Consider the following 26,574-nt stretch of genomic DNA (forward strand, 5'->3'; position numbering starts at 1 on the left):
AGTCTTCATAAGAAAAACAATCAATGGGTGTATGTCAGCACAATTAAGGAATTATTGATTACACAGTAGATTCAATTGTGATACTGCAGCTTCAGAGAGAATATATCATACCTCCTGCTACCTGGGATAAGAAAGCACAAAATATACAGCAAACACCATATAGAACTAACTAAGTTTTCTGTAAGTAGCATTTTTCCTGTATCAACCAAGGATTTATCTGTCCTATTTTATCATTCAGGCTAAATAAAACATTAAGGAAAACTGGAAAGTAACGTAACCTATTGAAAAAGGCAGATTTGAAAAAAAAAAAAACCACTGGCATAGTTGCAACTCCCTAAGCCAACAAAATTTCTACACACCAGAAGGCAGGATTCACCCTGGCAGAGGGCATACGGTATTACTAACACCATCCTCCTCTAGAGATTTTACTGTGTATAGATATACTGTGTGTAGATGTTTACCATAAAGTCTTAAATCTTGAGAGAAAATAAAAGATTAATGAACTACTTTTTTTTAATAATAGCGTTGCACACATTTTAGGTTGGACTGGCAATTTACAATGTCTACCAATAAAAGGAATGCTGCAGCTAGTGCATACCACTGAAGTCCTGTCCTTCATTGAGTTTTCTGATATCAAAGATCAGAAGTGTCTATATTCGTAGAAGGCAGCATGGATAGAACAGAAGTCCTCTAAACTATGCTCAAACAGTACAACTTTAAATATCAATAAATAAGAGATGAGAACTAGACAATCTGGACCGATGCTTTTTCAGTTTATTTTTAGGTGACTGAAGTGCTCACTGATGTTTCAGAACATGATGTGATGTACTCAGATACTCTAACCTCCGCACAACATTTCTGAGATCTATCAGGGTCAAAGCAGCAAACAAAACAATAAAAAATTAAATATGTTTTTATTTTTCCTTCATAACATGAATATGTTATCATAATTTATTAAGAAAATTTGGGATTGAGCATAATGTGTCCAATGTACCTTAATATATTCATTAGTTAAGATTTAGACCTCATTTCTGCTATCTGCTATTCACATTAAGTACTTGCTGCAAATAGGGTCCTTCACCTCAAGACAGACAAAATCCTATGGGAACAGCATTGACAAACAGATTTTTTGACATTAGCACAAATATAATTTATGTAATTCTTACTGAAGTATATGGAGACTACGAGAACTGGAGGTTAGAACAGTGTCTTATAGACTTGACTTGGCACATCAAATTTCAATTAGAAAATTGTGTTTAGTCTTTTGCCCCATTTGGGATGGGAGGCAGGATGAGAAGGAAACTGGTTACAATCTCAAGACATAATAGTCTTACAAATATACTACAATTACACTAACAGTCAGAGATAAACTTACACAAAGTTGGAATATGCTATGAATACCTAAGCCCAACCATTTTCCAACTCACATATTGTTTTTAAAAGCCAATAATAATTGTAGTTGAACACTACATTTTAAATTTTTTTAACTAAGGAATGGTTAAAAAAATGGCTGGGGGCTAAGACATTTTTGTTGTTTTCACAGTAGTGTCTAAGAAGCAACACAAATAATGGAGATATTACCTATCTAGATTAATTTGCACCTTTTGCGCAAACCTTCTCTTATTCATCTGTTTTCATTTGTTTTTCCCTGCCAACCTGCAGAGCCACCCACACCCTCCCAGCACAGAATGTGTTTATTTTTCCTCCTGTCTCTGGCTTTTGCCCAGAGAAGGGCAAACACTTTCCAAGTGACTTTGCTTTCCTCTCCAACAGTAGCATATGCTCTTATTGCTCCTCAGGATCTATTAGCACATCAAGAATATATATTCTTGGTATCTACCAGGACCCTGACCTGAAAGAAACATAGAACAAGATAATCCAACCAGGAGAAAACTATGTCCAGAATGGACTGGGAGACAAATGACAAAACTGACTGAAATATCTGGAGGAAAATGCTGGGTTTTCCTCTTTGGACTGTGTAGTACTGAGGCTGGTGCTGGGTTCCATATTTCTGTCCTTATGTTGTATTTGCTTAATACTGGCCACCACTTGTAAAAAACCTCTTTTTTTTGTCCTGTATGTTTTGTCTCAGATGAAACTTCCCATCACTCCTTCTACCCTTGTTTATTTTGAGGTAGGCTAATATTTGAGCCAATAATTCAAAACAAGATTCAGCTAGCACATTTTGAAAATGTACACAAGAAGAACGGGTTTTGCCTTCACTAGGATGGCACACTTCTCTCCCCGAACCTTCTCACCAAGCCAATATTTCTCTTTTCACTTTTTTCCCCTAAAATTGAAGCCCAGAAAGTAGAAGTATATGCACTGGAATGATACCAAGGAATACCTAAAGTGACATTTTCTTTACCCTGTTACATTACTTTTTCACTTAAGAAAGAAAAAAACCTCATTCAGCATATTAAGAGGTTCCTTAGGCAGTGCCTGGCTATCAGCTCCCTACAGCTCAGTCAGCTCACCTGAGCCCGTGCTGGAGAAACAACCCTCCAGGAGCCTGAACTCTCTCTTCCACCCAGCTACCAACTGAATTAGAAGCCAGTTTTGAAGAGATTTCATAATGCAAACACGTAGCAGATTGAAATAATGACTTCATTTCACACAAAGACCCACTGAATGGATGTGGTTTTAATGCCACAGACCAAAGTGAAGTAAATGGCAAATACTTCATGGTCTAATTCAAGAGACTTTTCTCTGGCATACCACCATTTTCAATTACTGTGGAAGCTTTAAACTTAAATGAAGAGCTAAAGAAACACAACGCTTTACTTTAAAAATTGTATATGAGTTTATCTGAGGGAATGTCAAAGTACCTTCTCCCCAGGGGTCACAGAGATCCTCCATATGCAGTGTGTATAGGAAGGATAACCATTTGGAAATCCTGGAGAGGAAAAGTTGCCGGTAGATTCCTGCAGTGTTTCTCCACAGGCTGAAAGAAATAAAATAGAGTGAAAAAATATAAAATTGAATACACCTAAGAGAATAATGCATCTTTCCAATGTCTACTCAGAATACATTTAACTCACTGCAGATGCAGAAGAGAAAACAGACTAGTTATTTTATGATTTATTCAAAACCATGATTTTAAGCCAGTCTGAGATTCATTCCATTTTGCACAGGATGTTTTTATTCCATTAACTTTTTCAATTGTGTACTGTCTGCTCACATAACCCAAATTACATCCGTCTTAAAAATGTCTTTGCTGTCAATCAACTGCAACATTAAACATATAACTTTGGTGGGGAAAAAAAAAAAAAGCCACACTCTCAGACACATCCTTTGAGAACTAAAAAGTTAAACAAAAGCTGGCACGGCATGATTAACACCATGCTGAAATTTCATCAGTGGTTTAATTTAATTTAGTACTTTGCCCACGAGAGACTGATCTGACCTAAAGTCACTCATTTACATTGCTATAGAAAACTAAATTCTACATTCAACAAAATCTCTTGTAACAGTGATTTGTAGACACGAGTAATAATGCAAAGCAAATGTAAAGTCCTAAAATATCAAAGGCTTTTATTTTCTTTATTATTGATTATTTCAGCACCCATATCTGACCTGCCAATCACGCTACTAGCTGCTGGCAGACTGATTAATAATTCCTTTTCACACTAAAATATAGCATTGGAAGCTCCTGATATTCTGCACCACTAAAACCGATTCTGGTTGGGTGTCATACCTCAGTCATCTTGTTTGACCTTAATCAAGTTATTTCACCCATCGATTTTGCAGGTGTGATACATGAGATGTGAATTTGAGAATATTATCCCTTGACTGACAGTATAATCAGATCTGCAGTGCTTTCAAATTACAGTGCTACCACTGCCAGCAGGTGAACTACTGTATCATCAAAACCTCAATGAATTATAAAAGAACTGGAAAATCTTTAAATAGAAGGGGACAAAGGAACAGATTGTTTATGACAAAGTCAGACAACACAGCTGTAAAGGCTGTCTTGTTAAAATGCATATAAAATGTAAACTGACAACTACACTGTAATATCAGGCATAAGCTACATTCAAGGCATTAAGTATGCTCTCTGACACTGAAGTGGTTCTTGTGGTGAGGAGAGAGAAGAAATATTGGTGCAGCTTCCCCCAGCCAAAAAAAAAATAATGACTAAAGTCACCTTCACCATGTCCTTTAGGAAGGAAAAAAAAAAAAAATCCTCTCCTCATTTGAAAAAAAAAAAAAAAAAAAAGAAAAAGTGGTTTTATCTTTAAAAAATTGCGGGCAGCCACAGTAAATGACACATGCACAAAAGGTATTCAGTGCTAAATAATTGTTTCTGTAAAAATCCCTTTCAGTGAAAAGGCTATGCCCGTAATTAACCACAATTTATTTTTAACTCAGCACTGAATGCAAACTTAAATAAATTGCAGAGTACTGCACCGGGTTCCCCTAGCGCTAGTGAGCTGTATCGTATCTTGCAGTGCATATGTAAAGAACCTAAGATAAGGCCAGGAGTAAAACTGTAAACTTGTACAGGAGTAAAGGAAAGCTGAGCCCAAAGAGATGTCCTGTACAGCAGATGCACACAAGACTCTGGAGATCCGTGAGGATCCAAGTACTTGCTCACCACTTTTAGAGCCCTCTTTTGTTCTTCCCCTCATGCATGGCTTCATTGGGACTAAACTAAATCAGTGTACTCTTATGAGGCATACAACCATATTTCAAGCTTTAGTGCATCTTCTGTTTGTTCTAGCTATAACTATTTCAACAGCACTACCATTACTAAGCAAGCTTAGAGATGATGACGTGATGAGAGATGGAGAATGCCTTTGTCCAACCTTTTCTACTCACGTTGTATTTTTTTCAAATAACTTTGACTCACAAAAACTGATTATGAAGTCATGCAATACACATGCTCACATAATGTGACATATGTAAGCAAATAAAATGCTATAAAGCATGTAGGACATATGAGATATCAGTTCAAATGCAGCCCTGCAATTAGTAAAAGGAGAGGAGGAAGACCCTGGCATTACTTCCCCCTTACTGTGTTAAGTCCCTAAATCAGCCCATTATAAAAGTAAACACCAATGAATTAAGCATAAGAGCTTCACATTTTTGAAAACATTTTAGAATTTTTCTCTCTCATACAGAGTGTAGGATTATTTTCTTCAGAGTATTAATAACACTCCATGCTCTATAGTCAGAACTTGTATGCAGCCATAAAAGTGTGAATTTTAAGTTGCAAAAAGCTGCCACAGAACACGTTATTTTTCTAGGACTTACAGAATAAGGCTATATAGGCTAAAGCTGGTAAATCCAACAATTTAACTTATATCTATATTAAATGCCTGAGAGCTCTCTAACAAATCAAAATTTTCATAACTATTTCTGAACTCCAGGGATACATAAAAAATGTAATTGGATAATTTCTAATAAGAATTAACACAACTAGAATTTATAAAATATGTTTGGGTTTTATGTATTTCACCATATTTACAATTTAATTTAAAATTCCTGTTTACTCAAGGGAAATGTAACAAGAAGAGCTTAGATCAATCGATAGCTGAATTAATTTTCTATGGGATGAAATCCAAGCTGGCTTCCAGAGCTGTTGTAGACAGGGTGATATTTTGGCATTTCTTGTTTAAAAGCATATTCCTCTGCAATGGGTCAATAGTAGCTGAAACAATTAAAACTCCATCACTAGAGAATTTAAGGGTTTTCTCTATAATTGAACTGTGACAACTGCATTATTTGTGATTAGGCTTATAAAATGTCATATTATAAACATTTTAGCTTGTGACAATCACAGAATGTTACAGAATCACAGAATGTTAGGGATTGGAAGGGACCTCGAAAGATCATCTTGTCCATTAGTAATAGGCTCCACTTTGAGAAAGAAATGTAAAAGTAAAATTATAGTATGGGATATGCATTTAAATTTTCTAAGAATTAATCTTACTGTATTTCATGTCAAAAGAAATTAATTAAACTTCTGTCTTATATGCCTCTGTTTTATAAAGCATTTGTACATTTATATTCCATTTTTCATTATTAACATTGCCAATGTTTTTTCTGATGTTTTCCCTTCCCCTTTCCCAAATGTCATGCCTTATTGCAGTTTTACTAGGCTAGACTACTTGCAGAAATGTCACTTTAGCTCTACCCACCACACCCTCCAATGAAAACCCAATCTCCTGTCTGTTTTACATCTTGAGAAGGTTAGACTTCTGATAAGACTTTCTGTGCTTCTCCTTGTGAAGATTAGCAATTGTTGCAAACAGCAGGTACATTATATGCTTATACAAAGCGATTTCTACCAGTGAACCCTGTGGCAGTGTTCAATTACACAGCCTATGTAGAACACCTCTCTGGGCTGGCCTACACACACAGTCAGGGTCAATTAAGGATTATAATGAAACCTGCAAATGATGAAGCCCAGATTTTCCAGGACACTTAGGAAAACAACTCTCTTTCCTTTGACCATAGCACAAGCAAGTACATACTGTCATATACAGCTAATTTAAGCTTACCCTTTTCCAAAGAGCGTTCTTTAATACTTTTTACTTGGACCCAAATCTGTACAACTATTCATATACGGCTTATAAAACTGCCACAGAGCTCAAAAAATATTTTCCCCTTTATAGATATAAGGAGATGATCTTAATCTAGAAAATTTAATCCCCCATAAGTAGTGAATAAGGGCTGACATTTGAAGGTGAACACTCATTACCAATAAAATAGAGATTGCAGCAAGTTAAGCCTGAGGAACAGTGAGAATAGCACAAAACTCAAGCCAGGCTAGGTATCCTTCATCTGCTCTCTTCCTCGTTGTCGCAGACCCTGGCAATTTATAAATTTGCTGAACTTCTTCCATCTACCTTCGCTTTCTCTGAACAGTTTTCTTCTGCCATTCTGAGCCTTCTTTCCCATCTGTTATTCAGTTCCACTCTACTCACTTATTCCTTGTCCTCTCTTTCTACCTAAGAGTATCCTTTTCCATCACTTCCCTTTCTTATTCTCTTTCTCCTGTAAAACTACAAATGAATTTTAAATCGACTACAATTCCCAGGTAAAACTATAAAGATAGACCTGTGTTGAAATTTCAGTAACTATACCAGGAGAAAACATATTCTATTACTAGATTAGACAGTCTGAAAACCATTGAAATACATTCAGCCTTGAAGTTCAAGATCTGTTTTCAAATGCCAAGACACTCAAAGTCCAGAGTAAGAGTGGCAGAGGAAGGACCCTCTACTTAGTTGCTTGTTTTCTCCTTTTTTTTTTTATTTACTCCATTGTGTAACAATGTAACTCAGTATTCAAATGTAACAGATCCCTATCAGCAACTACGTTTTCCTTTGACAAAATTCCTAAGAAAAAGTTAAACAAAAATTGTTTCCGCTCAGTTTTTGAGTCCCAGCACTTAGCTGATGAAAGACAGGTTATCAAATCTCATGCCTTGCCTTCACCAAGATCAAAACTGTTTCTCAGTCACTAAGCCCTTCCCTGAATAATGACCCTGAATATCCTCACAAGCTAAAAAAACCCAGGAGCTGCTCCACAGCTGCCTCACTGCTGTATTGTCCCACACTCCCAAGCTCAATTTAATTTTCACAGGCCCCAGAAAATACAGCCAGCTTCTTGGAGCACAAGCTGCTTGCGGGAATAACTAGAAGTCCAAAGGAAACATGCACAATACCACGGAATACTTTATCAAAGATGTGCAGTTCTTGGAAAATACTGATTTAAGTTATTGTTTTCTGTATTTTTATTTTATTATGTTTAAGCAGCACAAATAAACACATGAAACAATGCAGATATTAATGTTTAAAATATTCACAGCTGTTTTATCATAAGCAGACACCATGATTAGCATCTTTTGTCCAAAATAGGAAATATAGCATGCCCTTCAAAACAACACAGTGTCAGATATTTCATTGCTGTAACACTACAATGATCACGTGATTCTTTTCACAAATCCAAAAACATAAGGTCTGAATTTGCAGTGTCACTATTTGCTGGAAAATCATAAGTACCATGCAATTTTAAGAGAGTTGCTTTCCTTATCAGGTGTTGAAGTTCACATTGTGTTATTCAGTTATTCAGCTTCTATTAAAAATCTTAACTGAAAAAAATAGCATATAAAATAGTATGCTATTTAAAATTTGTAGCAAAACCTTCTGCCTTTTTCTCTCTCTTAAAATGCTATTTTATGGACTGACTTAAGTAAGTAAGGGTAGAAAACAAACATCTTCTGTCTCAAAATCTGCCAAAGCAAAGTGCCAGAAAAGGAGCCCAATCCTGCAACCACCATTCATTTTTATTATCCTGCTAACCTGTGTTCACCAGTGCTGCAAAAAACAGCTTACTTTTAAAGTGTGTACTCCCGCTGAACAAACATGGGATTACAGAACTGTGAAACTAACTTTCAACAAGACTTTCAAGACTTTGAAAGAAATGATAACTCATCATTACACATTTTCATTAACTATACAAAAAGGACATTACCTCTAAACAACTATTTGAACATTAGCTCAAAAATCACATTGCATCTTTTTCAGTTCACTGAAAGTGCATGTTAGAGTATTATAGATACAGTAAAAAGCTTATGTTTTTTTAAGTCAATGTTATAAGATACTAGCTACTTTCATGGTGGTTTTGATTCTATAGATTATTTTTGTCTCCAAAATTCATCTTTTATGAAAATATAAATGTATTCTACGTTTATTAAATTGTTGCTCTCTGTGTACTCTTATTAGAAATACTACTGCCAAGAAGAATGTCATTGTTCCAGTACTTTCTGTACCAAAAGAAAATAGCAAAAATTATTCCAAAAAAAACAGTTGTTAAAGAAAATGTGTTAAAGTGGTTTCTCCTCTGGTAGGCCCAGAAGCACTGTGCATGTTTTTGGTATATAGAACATTATGATTCAGTGTACTTACAGCACAAAGGAGAAGCATATATCAGCTGTACAGTGTACATAAAACGCACATCAGATGCCCCAGATCTTCAGTAAATCCCACTGCTGCTGATACAAATTTGAAGCAGCTCCATCATTTCAGTCCTGATCCCTCTTTTTAGTCCCTCTGTATTGATTAGGTGGTAAAAAGTAGCTATATATCTGACTTAAAATAGTTACTAAGACTTCATCAATTCCCACGAGGAGCAAGAGGGCTGTAAAACCTATGTGGCACAGAGCTGGTACTTCTCACCTCACACAAGGACCGTGCTGGCAAATTCTTGCTGAGAGATGTCACTTCTGAACTGCTTCAATTGACACCAAAAGCTAAAACTGGCATTAGCCATAACTACAGCAAGGAAAGTAAACTCTTTTGCTTTCAGATTTCCACCATACTGCTAGCACCGAGTGAAGAAATAGCAACAGAGAACAAGAACCACAGGGTTGACTCTGGGTTACTCCAGACTTGCCACTTATGTCTCTGAGACAGACAACAACTCTACCCCAACATTATTTTGAGATAAAACATTAATATGCACTGAAATTATAGGATGCTAGAATTAGGCAGAAGATATTCAAATACTAAATGTATCTGTTAAAACCATAGAAACTTTGTAATAAGTTCTAACCAGTTCCTCCATAAAAGTTTACAACTTAGTTGTCCTGGCTTGTTATTTGTGAAATTTTCCAAAAATGTAATGTTTTCAGAGTTGATTGCAATAATTCAACGTGGTCCTTGTGCACTCTGCTTGAATTCAAATAAAAAAGGTCTTGTTTCATTAAGTTTATCTGTCCTTAAGTGCTTTGCATTCCAGAGAGCTTACCTACAAGGTTTTTTTATTATTTAATTCTTGAACTGCCTACATCAGTTGCCAACATGGAAAGAGACTGCTGAGCAGCTGACTCAAAAAATTTATCATCCCTCTTGAACAACGAGTCAAACAGTTGCTAGTATGTGGTTTTTGTTTGTGGTGAAATACCTGGACATCTATACAGCTTTCTTGCCTGTGCAATATCTCCTTTACTTAGACGAGTACGCTGGCCAATGGCAGGTCGTATACCATTATCATCACGGGAAGGGAGAATGGTATCCAGAAACATGCCCCTAAAAAAAATAAAAATAAAAATAGACCCCAAAAACCCTATCAGGTTTCTGCCATAAAACTGTCTGAGTTTTATGAATGTCAACTGTTATTTTGTAAATCTAGAAATTACATGTGGCGTCATAAACAAGAGAGTAAAATGTAGAACTTCAAATACAGAAAACATGTCATATACAAAGTTATCAAATATAATCTTCTTTCAGTACATCAATTAATATATCAGCTTTTTATTTGTTAGACAGCAGTAGCTAAACCCTCTTATTACTACTAAAACTACACAGAAAAAGGCACTGCTGTTAAGCTCTCATTAGACTGAAAAAAAAAATAAAATAAATAAATAAATATATATACATATATATATATATATGAGGCCTCATCATCAAATTCTTAACCACAAAGTTCTTATTTCTAACAAAGTTTTTAAGGGAAGTCTTGAAGTATAACTTAAATGTGTGGGAGCAGATAAAGTCAGGAACTCTTGCCAATCATTCTGTCAGGCATTATAACAGATCTAGCCCTACTCTAGCTGCTGCTGCTGCTTTTGAAACATAAATGCTTACTTGCAACCCTCTGCTTGCTTACAATAAAACATATCAACTTACCACATGTGACTTTAATAACATATGCCCTAATTGACTAGATGAAATAGAGAAGCACGCTTGTTCCAAATGTGCAGTTTTATTCAAAATTTCCCAAATTTTCAACATGATGCAAAATATATTATCATGTTACAGTATTTGAAAATACCTTAAATCCCACAAAATAACATTTAATGGATTAAAATCTTTCTTTCTTTCTTTTTTTTTTTAACTCTATTGTATAGTGGTAGGGCTTTTATTGAAAAGTAAAATTGGCATTTTCAGGCATAATGTAGGTCCAAAACCAGATGAACAGTAAAGATCTTTGTAGTTAGGAATACTGCTTATAAATACAGAACTTTTTAATTTAAATTTATAATAAATGAAAAATTGTTAGTATTGTAGGTAGATACTACTCTCTTTACCCAGTCAGATTTCTTGTGGCATCACTAGAAACTTTGCAAAAAGGATGTTACCCTAATCTAAACAGTGAAATAAGCTTCTTATGGCATTATTCAGTTTCTAGAAATAAGGTACATCATTATTTTAAAAACTGTTTGTATCTATAAATTATAATTTTAGTTTCCACTCATTTTTAGTACAACCTGAAACTGGTGCTATTCATCTTTTTAAAAATGTGAAAACAATATTTTCTTAAATGCCTTAACATTTTAATATGGAAACAACTGGTAACAGTTTTAATACAGCATGAACAACATCCTTGTGTGTGACTAGAACTTTATGACATTTTGTGATTTATACTACTTATCCAGGTGAGTAAAGTCTAACAACAAACAGCTGGCAATATGCCACACTAACCACGACTCATACTTTCAAGATAAATCAGTATAAATCAATACATGACTTCAAGGGTTTGCTGGTTGTTTTTAAATAGTATGGAGTAACAACCTCTTGTGCCTTGGGGCAGGGCATGTCTAGTCATGGCACTATCAGTTTTTGCCAGCTTGGAAAGTGGTGAGATCAGGGCCCTTGAATCAAATTATCTTGATGTTGTCATCGCCCTAGGACTCAAGGGGGTTCCAGCTTGTTAAACTACTCCATTTTATATAGGTTCTTATAATCTCTTCCTTAAGGTAATGGTATCTGTAACTGGATTAAGTGGCGTGACTCACATCTACCTCATGTGGCTCATACCCATGCCCTATCAAGGGTGAATTATGTGTATGCCGTATACGTTCCTTGGTAGGATTATTTTTTTTTTTAATAATATAATTTATGTTGAGGAGAAAAAGCTTAAGAAATTGGCAAAGGCTGGTGATGTTTCTGGTGTTCTTCAGCCTGTTTCAAAAAATTAGATTGCCTAGTGTTTTTGCCTTAAAATGCATGAATTGGATTTAAAAAAAAAAAAAAAAGTGTATAACTTTTTAAACTAGCACTTTTTGTTGCCTTTTTTTTTTTTTATATTTCTTTTAATTTACATTACTCTGGCATTGTTAGGGAGTAATTAGCTGAACTGCATAACTGCATCTTGCCATGAAAGGTAACAGGAGACCGGGGACTCCTTCTTCACTTATTCTCCAGAGTGGGACTAACCCATGGGAACGGCTCTTTGTCCAGCTCCCCACAACCATGCAGAATTTCAGAGTGAGCCCCACATGAGTTAGTATGGAGTTTGGAATGGATCAGCCTACAACAGGCCAGAGCAAAACCAACAGAAATTTTTGTTATATGGTTTTGATGACAGTAATGATCTGTACAAACAATACTGTTATAAATGGACAACTGCAGTCCTTAGCAAAGCCTGCAGCTTGTATGGTAGATGTCTTAACACCATAACACGTTCTACCTACATAATCCATAGTTACTCAGACATTATGTATCAAAGAAGATTTCTCTTTAACAGAACAGATCATGTTACACATAAAATTCCTGACCATTTCACTCATCTGGTTTTTGTAAATTCAGATTTTTGTGGATACAAAAAGAAAATAAATACTATGTGAAATGATATTTCTAGATATTTCTATCTTGTTTTACGATCTAAAGAACCGAAGCAAGATCAAAGGCTGCTTTGAAACTGAACAGAAACAAAATGTGTTTAAAAAATAATTTAATTATTCAGACTTTAACATGCTGCATTTTGACTGCTATAATACTCTATCGCAAGGGATATTTTAAGTGATTTTGGAGTACTTGAAAAGCATAATTCTTAGCATTCACAGTGAGGAATAGAATTAAAAGTCAAAAGGTATAACCTGAGACTCCAACCTTGAGAAGGTGTTCCTGGCATAGTGCATAATGCTGTCAAAGTCATATGGTTCCCCAAGGGAGTTCACTTCTCCAGGCTCCATCTTCAAGAAGTTGTATTCCTGACCTACAAATTATTCATAATTAGAGTTTCTTTAATATCTTAAGAGAGTTGTGCAGATAAAGGAAACTTCAAAAATAAACAGATTTTTTTTTTCATTTCCAAAATACTTATCAGAATATCTCACCAGGCTGGATGTTTTCTCTAATGATGGTGACATGGTCATCACGGTCTGGTCGTGTATGTTCATGCCAAAAACCTATCACATGACCCAACTCATGGACAACTATACCAAATTTATCACAGTTCTTGCCTATAGATATAGCCTGAGGACCATTTCCCCTTCGACCCACGTAGGAACAGCACCTGTAATTAAAACAGACACACATGAAAGTCTACAAACCATATATGAAATTCAATTAGGGTATGAGAAAATATTATATTACAAAAATCAGCACAACAATACACTATGCAATTTCTGCACTCTCACAAACGCTAGATCTAGTACAAGAACAACATATTATTCAGAATACCTAATACAGGACACATGAATATTGTTGTTTTGTTTGTTTGCTTTTATTTTTCCCAAGGTCTTCTTAAAAGATGCTAGCTATGATCAACAGAATCGCCGTTTGTGGGCTTGTATCTCAAAATTTCATGGAAATTTCTGTTCACCCAAAGAATCAATAGAGTTGACTGGAAGTACCATCTCACCTATGCATATCATTGCTTTCTTGCCTGTGCACGCTCAAGAGACATGCAGAAGGAAGCAGAAAGAACAAGTAAAGACAAGGTTTCCTCTGTGCCATATTTCTGCTGCACATCTTGACAGCACTGACCAGACTCTTGGTCATTCACTTCTTATAAGTTTGCTTTATTTTTATCTGAAAAGTCACCCTACTTCATTGTTTCCATCTACAAAGTGTGCAGAAATTACGCAAATGGAAGAGTAGCCCTTTAAAAGATTCACTTAGCATGCTGCTGAAAATACAGAAGGAAGATATTGTGAATGAGATGCAGAATCCTGTGATGCCACCATGCAATCCCCCCTCATTTTTTGTTTCTTTGGCTATGGGTAATACACAATGTCATTTGTGAAAACAGTATATTAAAAGGTTGAATGCTCTGGATATTTGACCTCTTTTTTTTTTTTTTCCTCACAGTCCCATTTTCTTGCAACAGGAATCTTAGTACCAGAAAGCAATATTTTCACAAGAAAAAAATTGCAACACAAACAACCCCAAAAAAAACTGCTTCGCAACTGCTCTCAGGTTTCATTCCTGTTCCACTGCACTTCCTTGATTCCAATGTAAACTTAAGGAACAGAGATACCCCTTTCAGCATTCATACTGTCAGCACTTATCCAAGATGTCTGCTTTTTGGTTTGAAAAACCACATGCTGAGCAAAAGGAGAGTAAAGCAATCCTACCAAAATGGAAGACAATTTCGGGTTTCATAAGCTGTTTCTCTGTCACCTCTGAATATCTTAAATATTTCAAGCCAGCATTATATTCCTTAATAAAAGCCTGATTACCCATCTCCACTCTGTAAATTCTGCAGTCTGTCAGGTGGAACAGAATTGTACTGAGCAGATCACCTCCACCTCTCCCCTCTCTCCTCCACTTTTCTTTTAAAACAAAACAAAAACAACAAAACACACAGAAAAAGGCAAAAAAGGCAAAAAAGGAAAAAAAAGGCAAAAAAGGCAAAAAAGGAAAAAAAAGGCAAAAAAGGCAAAAAAGGAAAAAAAAAGGCAAAAAAGGCAAAAAAGGAAAAAAAAGGCAAAAAAGGCAAAAAGGAAAAAAAAAGGCAAAAAAGGCAAAAAAAGGCAAAAAAGGCAAAAAAGGCAAAAAAGGCAAAAAAGGCAAAAAAGGCAAAAAAGGCAAAAAAGGCAAAAAAGGCAAAAAAGGCAAAAAAGGCAAAAAAGGCAAAAAAGGCAAAAAGGGCAAAAAGGGCAAAAAGGGGAAAAAAAGGGAAAAAAGGGAAAAAAGGAAAAAAAGGAAAAAAAGGAAAAAAAGGAAAAAAAGGAAAAAAAGGAAAAAAAGGAAAAAAAGGAAAAAAAAGGAAAAAAAGGAAAAAAAGGAAAAAAGGAAAAAAAGGAAAAAAAGGAAAAAAAGGAAAAAAAGGAAAAAAAGGAAAAAAAGGAAAAAAAGGAAAAAAAAGGAAAAAAAGGAAAAAAAAGGAAAAAAAGGAAAAAAAGGAAAAAAAGGAAAAAAGGAAAAAAAGGAAAAAAAGGAAAAAAAGGAAAAAAAGGAAAAAAAGGAAAAAAAGGAAAAAAAAGGAAAAAAAGGAAAAAAAGGAAAAAAAGGAAAAAAAGGAAAAAAAGGAAAAAAAAAAGGAAAAAAAAAGGAAAAAAAAAAGGAAAAAAAAAGGAAAAAAAAAGGAAAAAAAAAGGAAAAAAGGAAAAGGAACCAACACGTATTCTGATGTAACAACTACATAACAGAATATGTTTGGTCCTTGAGGAGGTTAATGCTACTGTGGAGAATTATCCTTCATACACCCCTGTGGGCAATAAAGGAAGAGGAGCCATGGCAACAACACCAATAGTGGACTAAATTCTACAGAAAACATTTGCTGGTTTCTCCTTTTCAGGTTTTGTGGTGGCAAAGACACTTCACTTTGGTTAGTTGGCTGATCAGTCTTGGTTGGTCATTTTAATTTGCTTTTCTGTCTAATGCAACTAGGATTTTAAAATATGAATATTAGGGAAGTGCAGTTATGACATTTTACCTCACAATCCCTGTCCTTACTAAGCATATACTGATTTTGCACTAATGGTTCAAATCAAGGACACATATGACAAAAATGCCAGTAATACCTTAATATTATAAAGGCTATACAAGTTACCTTATAGAGGACGTATTACTAGCACAGCCTAGGAGGGTTGCATCATGAATTTTAAAACTATCTTGAAAATACTGTTAGGAAAAACTATTGTTAATATTACAATCATTCCTTGCTATCTCAACTACTTCTCAAGTATTACTACCTTCAAAATAAGTTAACTAATTTCTTCCTGATTCAGACAGTTTCAAGTACAGGTTACGAATGACCTTTTTAGGCCAAACCACTGAACTGGCTCAATGCTTCAGCTAGAGTTATACAATATCATGTTTAATCAATTTATCAAGGTGTCTTCCCTTGATATCTCTCTTCAAGGCACTGGCAATTTAGACTCGCTGCTATAATTCTGTCCCAGTGTCAGTGTTACAGGTTTACATGTTACTGTTCCGTGCGTATTGCTCTGTGTATTTCTCTCATTCTATATAAACTGTTTTAACACAGAATTACTATTTACAATATTTATGATAGAGAAAGATGTGCCCTAAAAATAAAACACAGGTGATAAGAAGGAGCAACAGATAGCAGAGATAAGGTTAAAATCAAAGTTTAGAGCAGTTAGACCATTTTATCTCATGATTCCATAGTGTATTTCACCTTTGAACCTGACACACTGACCTGGTTTTGCTTAATATATTTTCAGACTATATTTTTGCAGAATACATACTATGGCTACAGGTGAAGAAGAAGGGGAATATGTAAACACAGTTAAAGCACTACAGATCCTTTCAATGTAATTTTAACCTGGGTTTTTATCTTTCACTTGTCACTCAACTATTTGAATATGTTTCTATTGTGCAATAAGGAAACTACCATAGTTCATACACTCTCTTATTCACTCATGCTCACCCTGGGGAGACAAGTGCTTGGATACTAAAGAAGGTTTGGGATTTGCTGTTGTTTTTGGTTTTTATTGTTGTTGGGTTTTTTGTTGGTTTGGGGTTTGTTTGTTTGGTTTGTTTTGTGGTTTGTTGTTTTTTTAAAACCTCCTACACAATGTTATTTACTGTCCCATCCAATTAAAAAGGGATTGCTGGAGTATATTCTTTGTACTCTGAGCCAAAGGCAGTAGAATTTGTAGTAACTCTTTATTCTCAGAAAAGGTAATTAATTTTAAAAGCCATTAAAGACCTTCTATCCTCAGTATAGAATTCCCAGTTTACTGTCATAGGCAGCAGCATTATGTACACTGAAAAAAATTATCAAACACAGTTTCTAGATCCCAGACTTCAAATCTTTCAGAAAAACATTGTTCCTTATCTTCGAACAGTTTGAAGTAGGGACTAAGATTTGGCATTTGCCTTGGCAGTCGACAAGAAACCATGGTGGAAAACACAAGAATCAATCAGACGAAGTAATTGATGTGCTGTGAAAGCATGTCATCATTTCCATATTAGGTGATCTCAATGAGTTAGGGCTTCCCACCCATGTTAAAATCATGTACATCATTATGGTAATTATGTTATACTGACCTTAACTTGTGCAAAGAGATAAAATACACCGACAAAGCCTGACGGTTGCTTTAAAAATAGAAAAGCATAAAATGCATATAATCTGTGAAATTTCACATTACAGACTACTAAATATGGATAAAATTCCACTGATTCTTGCATAATTTTGGTTGGAAGGGACCTCTGGATGTCTCCAGTTCAACTTTCTGCTCAAAGCAGTGTTGGATATTAAGTCAGACCAGAGTTGCTCAGGTCTTTATCCAGTTAGGTCTTGAAAACCTCCAAGGATAGAGAGAGCACATCCCCTCTGAACAATGTGCTTTAGTGTTTCAATTACTTATATCCAGTCTGATAACCTTGCTTCAGCTTATAGCTGTTGCCTTCCATCTTCCCACCAAGCACCACCATGAAGAACTTGGCTCTCTTATCTTGCTATCCTCCCTCTAGGAACTGAGAGCTGCTGCTGGGTGCCCCTGAAGACACCTCTTCTCCAGCTGAGCAAACCCTGGACACTCAGTATCTCCTCATGGGACTTCATCTCCCGAGTATCTTGGCAACCCCATGCTTAAGCCCTTCCAGGCTATTAACATCTTCCTTGTACTGGGGGCCCATAACTGTATGTAGGGTCTATCTGTAACCTAGTAAGCGGCAAGTAGAGAGGGATGATTCCTTCCCTTGAGCCACCAGCTGCGCTTCTGTTCCCACAGACCTAGATGTAGCTGACTGCCTTTGCTGTCATGGCCCAGCTCACTGCTCCATGGCCTCTGCACACAGCTGCTCCCCAACCTGGCAGGGCCCAGCCTATCTTGCTCTTCCTTTGCAGGTGCAGGGCTTTGCATTTGTCCTTGTTGAACTTCACAAGGTTCCTGTTGGTCAGTTCCTCTAGCCTGCCTGGGTCCTTCTGGGTGACAGCTCTGCTATTAAGCCTATCATCTGGCTCCTCCCAGCTTGGTGTCATCTGCAAAAATTGATGGGAGCATGTGTCATCACCTCTTTGTGGGTTATTGAAAAAGATGCTAAAAAGGACAGGTCCCAGGATATGCCGTTGCAATACTGCACTTTCAGTCACAGTCTGAGTCCAAGCCATTAACCACAACTCACTAAGCCCAACCACACAATCAGTTTTAACATATCTAGTTTTCCATTCATTTACAGTCCTGCAAAATACACTTTGGAGACTGAAGACATTTAAAACACATTTGTTTAAAACCTGGAATTTAATTTGTAATTCGAAACCTCTATGATCTGAAGAGAACATATGATGGCAGTGCTAGAAATTGATGAAAGTAAAGTTAGGATAACCGCGTATAATTATGAAAAGGCAGAACAAATCCTTTAGTTTAAAACAGTTTAAACACTTCTGCTGAGTCTTCATGTTTACCACTGTGTGGAAACTCTATAGAGAAAAATTGCAATGCAGAACTAAAGAACATTAATAATTATTTACAGCTTAAAGCAAATCAATAGATTATTAAGAATGTAGGTTGTGAAATATTTAATACTATTCCAATAGTTTTAACATGCTTGTGTTATTGACTTCATGTATATTACATGCTTCAACTAGAAAAGACACATTTGGTGGCTAAAAATTTCCATAGATACTTTGAAAACAAAGAGAGAAAAAGGAAAAACAGAAAAAAATAATTATTATTCAAAATAGTGCCCCCTGTGATTCCTCCAGTTCTGCTTTTATTGACACTATTCGCAGCAAGGGCAAAAAAAATGAAGAAAGAATTTAACTACAGTCTCTCTCTTCCCATCCTTTTTATTTCATTTGAATCAAAAGAGGGTTTAACCTTTCAAGATTTTGCCCTATATCTTGGAAAAGATCAGGCTACAGCTGTGCGATAATAGCAGAACAACAGAATGCCTAGTATGACACATTAAGACAATTTGCTTTAACAAGAAAATGTTAAATATTTAATTAACCAATTTACCAAATAGAATTAACAATACCAAAAAGTTGATTGTTTCTCAAAACAGAGGTGCTTAAGATCACCTCTGAAAGTTTGTAGTGCTGTTTCAAAAACCAGATAGATTTTTAGGTGTTTGCAAAAATAATTTGATATTTTACTGTTTTTTTTTTAAAAAAAAAAAAAAAAAAGATAATTTGGGTATTATCAAATGTGTGTAGTGACTTTGGGTACCTCATCTGACACATTTGAAAGACGTTTTCTTTTCAGAAGACCAAAACTTAACTGGAATCTTTTACATACTATTACTCCAAGTTGTCTAACACTGACCACCTCTAACCCAGGACATTGGGAATAATGTTTTTAAAACTGGCCTGCTCCTAAAAACAAGCAGCCAAATGAGTATGGCTAATTCACTTACACTGATTACTTAACAGATTTCAAGTACCTCTCAGAAATTGTAAGTAAATATATTTTTTCTTTACATGACAAAATTAGAATTAACAAGTCTTAAAATAACAGCAGCAACTCACACTCAGAGGGTCTTTGGGATTTGCTAGGTTGAGTGTCATGTCAAGCACACCAGATTCATCCAATTAAGCTACAAGATTCTGATCACTTCAAGAATCACACTTAGACAAAGGGTAAGGAAAATTAAAATAAATAATTAAATAAATGCATTAATTTGCAATATCACGGGACTGACCCCAGGTGTGTTTGGCAAAAGACCAAGACCTTTCTGTGATGTACGAGCACTTGTCATGCCCCCTAAATTGAGTCAACTGGAAGCTTTTTAAGCTCCTCATCTCTTTAATCTTTATTGCACCAGACAGCAGTTGGAGACAGTAACTATTTATGAATCTCTAATTCCCTTTAATCAGTCTAGCTGATCAATGATGGCAAGCAAAGAGAAACAAATGACAGAGAGAAAGTGAAATGACTGGAACAATACACTCATTCTTTCAATTAATACTGTTTTACAGTTACTGTCAAAAATGTTCTTAAATTCATATGAAGAGAGAATCAGGTAGGGTCAATGCTGCACATGTTAAAAAGCTGCACTCTTCAGCATGTGATAATATAAAAATCAAAGACCACAACATCAGCTTGCCATTGCACTGACTTTGTGAAGTTGTAGATGAAAAATGGCAGAACTTCATAAGCATTCTAGGACTGCATATCATCACCTACATTTAACACAAAGCAAGATAAAGAAGTTCACAGAATTAATGAACAAAATCTCACTAAAGCAGAGGGAAAAACACACCTCTTTGTATCACAAATATAACTCATTCTGTACAAAGGAAATATTGGCTACGACCTGGCTCAATGAATTTGCTTATTGTCAGGGATCAATACAATCATGGTTACTAAATACTCTGATTCACTGACCTAAGAGGACCTATTATGATGCCAGAAGTGACTAGTGCTTCTTCACCTGCTCGGTGGAGATGACTACCACAATATTATAAAGAATAGCCAACTGATTCCATTCCTCAGTTACCAGCTGCCTCTCCCGTGTATTAATATAGATCACCCCTCATTCAGTTTATGTTAAAGCACTGTGGTTTAGACTATAGGAACCGGTCACTTGCACCTTGGTCACAGCCATCCTGCAGGCCACACCACAACCAGCAGAGAAGACGTGTCAGCTGCTGTGGGCAGGACGAGGCCCAGCTGCTGGAGCTAAATACCACCTGAGAGCATGAGTCAGCCCTAAAGCCATGGATTATTCAGTACAACTCTGAATTTCTTCTCATTCCTTAGAAGTGATTGAGCACCTTTTATAACTTGTAATCCTTCTTAAAGCTGAAGAATTCTGAAAAAGTTCACCTTAGGCAATGAGTTTATCTCTTTTACCAACTTCAGGAGCTTGCCTATTTAATACACTAGCAAGTTCAAAAAACATTAAAACATTCAGAAGCTGTTCCTTCTACAATGTTCAGGGAAGCACATGAAAGAGATCTGATTTTCCTGTACCTCAGACAGTTTTGTCAAATATCCATACAAGAGGATAGAGTAGTGATTGTAATAAGTCATCTGAATCTTGTCAGCAAAAAGTACTTAAAAGTCTTTTAGTGGAGAACAAAAAAATGCCACAAAGTTAGATCAAAGGCATGATTCGATGCCAGAACAATATGACTAATTGTTCTTTTTTGTCTCACTGTATAAAAGAAGCTTCATCTTGTACTCAGTAATATTTATTAAGAGCATGTGACTAGAGGCCATCCCAGTTTGCTGACCCCTATTTTGGCTTTGCATACACAGTATAGTTACTGGGTCCTCAGGCACTTCCTATCTGATAGCAAGTAATAAAAGGATAGAGAAGCAGTAGTTTTTTTGAACCTGTTTACAGATTAGAGTTTTACTTGCTCTAATCTACTAGCTGCAGAAATATTTGCTGTAATAGATACTAATGTCAATGTACACTGTTTTGGTAGAAGAATGATAAGCACTAGTATCTTAATATTATATTCTTATTCTTACATCTGCAGGTAATGGGCACAAATGACTCTCAGTAATTACAAAATTTCAAACTACTAAGTTAGCACTTCAGCTGTACTAAGAAACAATATTTCAATAATTAACTGTGCTCAAAATCAGGTTAAATAAACAAGGCATGATGACAAATAATCATAGTTTAAGACTGCAACAGATGAAATTATTCTGATGGGAGATAGAGATCCAGCTGTAAAGCTTTGATATTTCTCCACACAAGCTGCCCATAAACAAACTAGAGAATCCTGATATAAAGTGAGCTATACAGCTGATTGGAATATTATGTGAAGTGAAGGAAGAGAAGATGCTCTTAAAACTTGCAGCCTGAGAAAAGACTGTTAAATATAATGAAAACAAGCCTGGACTTTATAGCAATTTTAACAGATCAGGGATCTGAAAAAGGGAATATAGAATTGTTTTGTGTCACAAGATGCATAAAAGACAGCAGATGCTGGAACCAGTGACAGAGTTATCAGTGCTGCAGAAAGAACTCTGGCATTTATTCAGAGCCACAACTCAACTGACCATGAGTCAAACGTGGCAGCTGTTGAGAAACAGCAAGGCACCATGCTTGGGTAACCTAAGTGGAAGAAGAGACTGCAAGACATATGAATTAGCTCTAGCACTGGCTCAGCAGAAGTAATGATTAATCTGAATAAACACGCCCTAGTTTGGGGTCCTCAATTTCAGGGAAGATTGGATTAGTTGAAAAGAATCTCAAAGAGAGTAACAGTGTGATCAAAGACCCAGAAAACACAACTTACCAGGAAAGACTAAATGAATTAGAGTTTTCTAGCCTAAAAGAAAATAGAACAGAAGTTGAACATAGTAACAGTCTCCAAGCATATTATAGATTCCTTCAAAAAAGAAAGAATAATTTATTTTCTATAGCCATGATGAGCAAGAAAAAAGTTAAAGTACTTTAATTGCAGCAAGAAATATCTAGTTTAGCCATGACCAAAAATGCTGCCCCCAACTTTCTACATTTCTTATATTAAGGACATTGAGGCAATACATTTCCTAGCAGACTCTGAAGTATTCATTTTTTCAGGATTTTAGAAACACGTTAGACAAGTGTATATCAGTGATGACTTAGGCACAGCTGTTTCTGTCTTAAGAATACATTAGACATCTTTCTGAGATCCGTTGAAGACCTATGGGTCTATGATAATCAAAACCTATTTCTCATTTACTGCTGATACATAAACCGTCAACTTTAGAAAGGTTATATATTTCCGATAACCAGCTGCTACATTTCAAATATTGTTTTTTTCATCACTGCCCGTCTGGGATGGGCATCCCATGAAGTAATGCATTATGCTCCTTCAAAATATCCTAAAAGTTTACAAAGGCTCAATAACACTTCACTTGCTAGTGTGCTAATGCTGTCATCTGAGACCTTTGTAGATATTGCCACCTGAATTTCCACATATATGTATCCCCTTTCTGTTTCATTAACCGTTTTGACTGTGTGCTCTTTGGGGCAGGGTTTATCATTTAGTTTTTAATTTGAACAGCACTAACTACAATAAGGTCTCCCTCATCTGTAAACGTTAACTGCCGTGGTACTGCAAACAATAATGACACAATGTGCTAGCAAACCAACACAGCAGGGTGCTATGGGAAAGAACTGAGATTAATTTCAGTGTGACTGACCATGTAGTAGAAAGGGTTTGCGTATGGTTTGGTGTCACTTTCACCTGGACTCTTTCTACAGTAAATCCTGCATCAGCACTGTATGCGGATCACTGGCACACAGTGGTTCTTATTCACCCAGAGAAGACGTGTTCTTATTTATCTGACTCTTCTTGAAACGGCTTATGGATCCAGGACCCCCAAAAAAGTCATTCAACAGCCCCTTCCACTTAGCTTGTTATTTTCATCACTGGTGGACTGTTCATAGCCACACTCTTTCTTGTTTTTATTTTAAACTTGTTAGAGCCTTTGTAAATTATTTGTAATTTGTAAAGTACCCACCAATAAAATAGCATTAACTGTAAAGGATAATGGTGACTTTGAAGGTAGATATTGAGTGTATTCCAACCTTCTGGTTTAAATGGGTTATAATCCAGCTTTTACCCTAAGGTGACTTGATCTCATGAAGCATCAACCCGCCTAAGGAACTGGAGTGACTTTGGCTGGAGTGATTTTCTGTCATTTATCTTTCAGCACTTTGAAGCTGCAGAATTTACTTTTCACAAAACCAAACCTCTGTAGATATTCCCATAGGTCTTTCTAAAGCATCGGAGACCACTTCTATCTTTTACACTCTTCTGTTTAAATTGACAATGCTTTTTACCTCTGCAAGTACAGGGAACAATTACGATTCTCTGCTTTGCATTTCTCTTCCAACTGTATGTCAGTATTGCAGAATCCTATCTTACAGGCTGCATCAATAACTAAAACAACAGCCATGCTGGGTCAAAACAAAAGTTTGTTTCACTCGGCACCATTTCTAACAGGGGTCTAACACAGCAGACCTCCGGGAGCACAAGAATGTGACAGGCAAGTTCACAAGCACTCCCATAGAATAGGCTCCTCAACTGCAAGGAACTGTGGCTCACAAAATTTACAAAGCAAAGGTGATGCCTTTCTTAAAATAGTCTAGGTGTTGGTGTTTTTACATTGTTCTATGCCTTAAAAAGAATGTCAGGGGTGATTTAAATGGGAAAGTCTACCTGTGATTTTATGAGCTATAGTTAGACACATCCAGGATCATTCCTACCATGCAAGGAGGTCCCAAAACTTCTTTTCACAACCCTATCCCATAAAAATTCAAAAGTAGCCATGCAATGTGTTAATCAATCAAGAAGTCAGCAAGATAGAGAGCTGTTCACTGTGGAGCCCATAACCCAAACAAAAGGCGATTACCGGAAGCACAATATTTCCACGGGTAGAAAGCGCCCTTCTTGGAAAACTAACATAGTGTACTCAAGAAGTTCACTGACCACTATATGAAATTAAGAAGTCTGAGTGGAATAAATAATAAACATAGCTGATTGAGGCATTTGGAGCAGAAATATCTGAAGATGGAACACAGTGATTAGTGGAAAGCTTGCACTAATGAGTAATAAAACCTGTTTTGTTCACTTTTATACCTCAGTGACCTGGAAGAAGGAATTTGCAAAATGGTCATGAATATGGTGGTTAAATGCATCTCAGCAAAGACTGTCTAACAACAGAAGAGTTAAACTTACAATTAACAATTACACTGGAAAAGGAGTACAGATAGGTGTCCATACATAATTCAGCATGCAGAAAGCTAAGAATAAACAAAGGATAAGCCTGAAAAGCATGACAGAAAGCCAAATATAAAAGTCTCATAGCTACGTGTATATAGCAACATCATTTTATCTAGAAATAGACAAAAGAGGCATAGCATCAAAAAGTTGCTATATGTACTGCTTTCACTGAACTTAAAGCCAAGCAGAACACACATATCATTTAAATGCAGTTACTGTCTACTCATTTTTCTGTGAAGTACATATTCACTCAGAACAACAAAGCTGACAAACACGGCCAGACACTGAAAGCTCAAGTATCTGTTACCATACATACACACTTACCCACATGGTCTGTATGTAAATACAATATAACTTTCTTCATCACTTCGTTCAATAAATGTAACGCACGTGTACTTTTCCCAATGCCGCATTGCCTGTTTGAACATGGCACGCTGGGTGCCTGGAAGAATAATTATATGAGGTGAAATAAGAGACTTAGTTCTAACTGTGTCTTCTTCGTTAAAATCAGATTTGAATACTAGGAATTATAGGCCTGTAAGGAGTCACTGGATCATGAAGTACTGTGTCCCAGCAGTCCCATGTACTGCCAGATTCCAATTAAAACATACTCAGACTATCAGCTCGTCATAACATATCTGCCTGTAAGGGGACTAACTGTGCCTGACACACTTTAGCAAACATAAAACCTGCAATAAAAAGCATAGCTATGTTACACCAGAGGAAGACAGCAGAAGAAATATAGTGTTGCTTATGTGCCTGCATTAACATAATATTTACTAAGCAATTTCCCAAATGAAATTATCAAGTGGAAGAGGATTTATCAGGGGGAAGAGGGATTTTGGATCCTAGCTATCTAGCCAGAAGGAATAAATAAATAAATAAATAAATTAAATAAATAAAATCCTCCAGCCTTCAAAACTGGAGACCAATTTAACATAAGCCATGTAAACAGGCACACCACTCAAGGCATTTGATTTTAATAATGCTGTCTTGAACAGGAACCAGTCTCCACTTCTTTGCATCAAAATATTTCAGAAATCAAATGATCCACCAAAAGCGGGAAACTCTTGATTTGGCACAACACTAAGTATACGCATATATTTGTTTAAAAAATAAGAAACACGCTAAGAAACAGTCAAAACTGTACTCTAGATGAGGAAGCAGCCAGGCCAGCCTTCACCACATAACAGCAAGCCAGCTACTACACAGTACTTCCGATAATATAGCAATACGATTTCATTGCCTCACAAAAGACAAGGGTTATTAACTTGGAGGCCACATCTGAGAACATTGCTGTATTGCTTCTGAGCTGGAAATCCACGAAGAACAGTACTGTTTGACATGAATTTGTTATCAGAAATGCAGACTTTTGCAAAGATGTTACAGGACAGGATAACTAAAAAAAAAATAATAATAAAAAAGCAAGATTAAATCATGTCAGATCCTAAAAATTAAAGGTTATTTCATCCTGTCTTGCTCTTTTATTTTATCTCTAGCAATATTTTCCTAGCTTTAGAATTTATCTTTCATTAAGAAAAAGGTAAAATATTTAACATTATATGCTTTCATTTAGTTTTCTACCATATTTCAGAAGATGGTAATCCTAAAGCAAAGGTCACATTTGGTATAGTACTATGTGAAGAGCCAACCTAAAAGTTTGACTGCAGTTGGCAGTTTGAAAGGCTGTTGTTTCTCTATATACATATGCATACAATGTGTAAGCATTTGCATATTTAT

General features: G+C 35.9%; 1 protein-coding gene across 6 annotated transcripts in view; it reads right to left on the reverse strand.

The window, feature by feature from the left end:
- Positions 1-26,574, reverse strand: part of TLL1 (tolloid like 1) — a 136,402-nt gene that overhangs the window by 41,967 nt on the left and 67,861 nt on the right. For 5 of the 6 annotated variants that reach the window (XM_065061388.1, XM_021287563.2, XM_065061387.1 and 2 more), the window contains 5 exons: positions 25,159-25,276; positions 13,073-13,251; positions 12,846-12,951; positions 9,916-10,040; positions 2,829-2,944 (listed from right to left, as the gene is read on the reverse strand). In XM_065061388.1, the coding sequence (XP_064917460.1) occupies positions 2,829-2,944; positions 9,916-10,040; positions 12,846-12,951; positions 13,073-13,251; positions 25,159-25,276 (644 nt within the window). Of the gene's footprint in view, positions 1-2,828; positions 2,945-9,915; positions 10,041-12,832; positions 12,952-13,072; positions 13,252-25,158; positions 25,277-26,574 lie in introns of all 6 variants that reach the window. The other variant, XM_065061389.1, reaches the window with a different exon arrangement.

Source organism: Columba livia, chromosome 4 (assembly GCF_036013475.1).
Source record: "Columba livia isolate bColLiv1 breed racing homer chromosome 4, bColLiv1.pat.W.v2, whole genome shotgun sequence".
NCBI classification, from domain to species: domain Eukaryota; kingdom Metazoa; phylum Chordata; class Aves; order Columbiformes; family Columbidae; genus Columba; species Columba livia.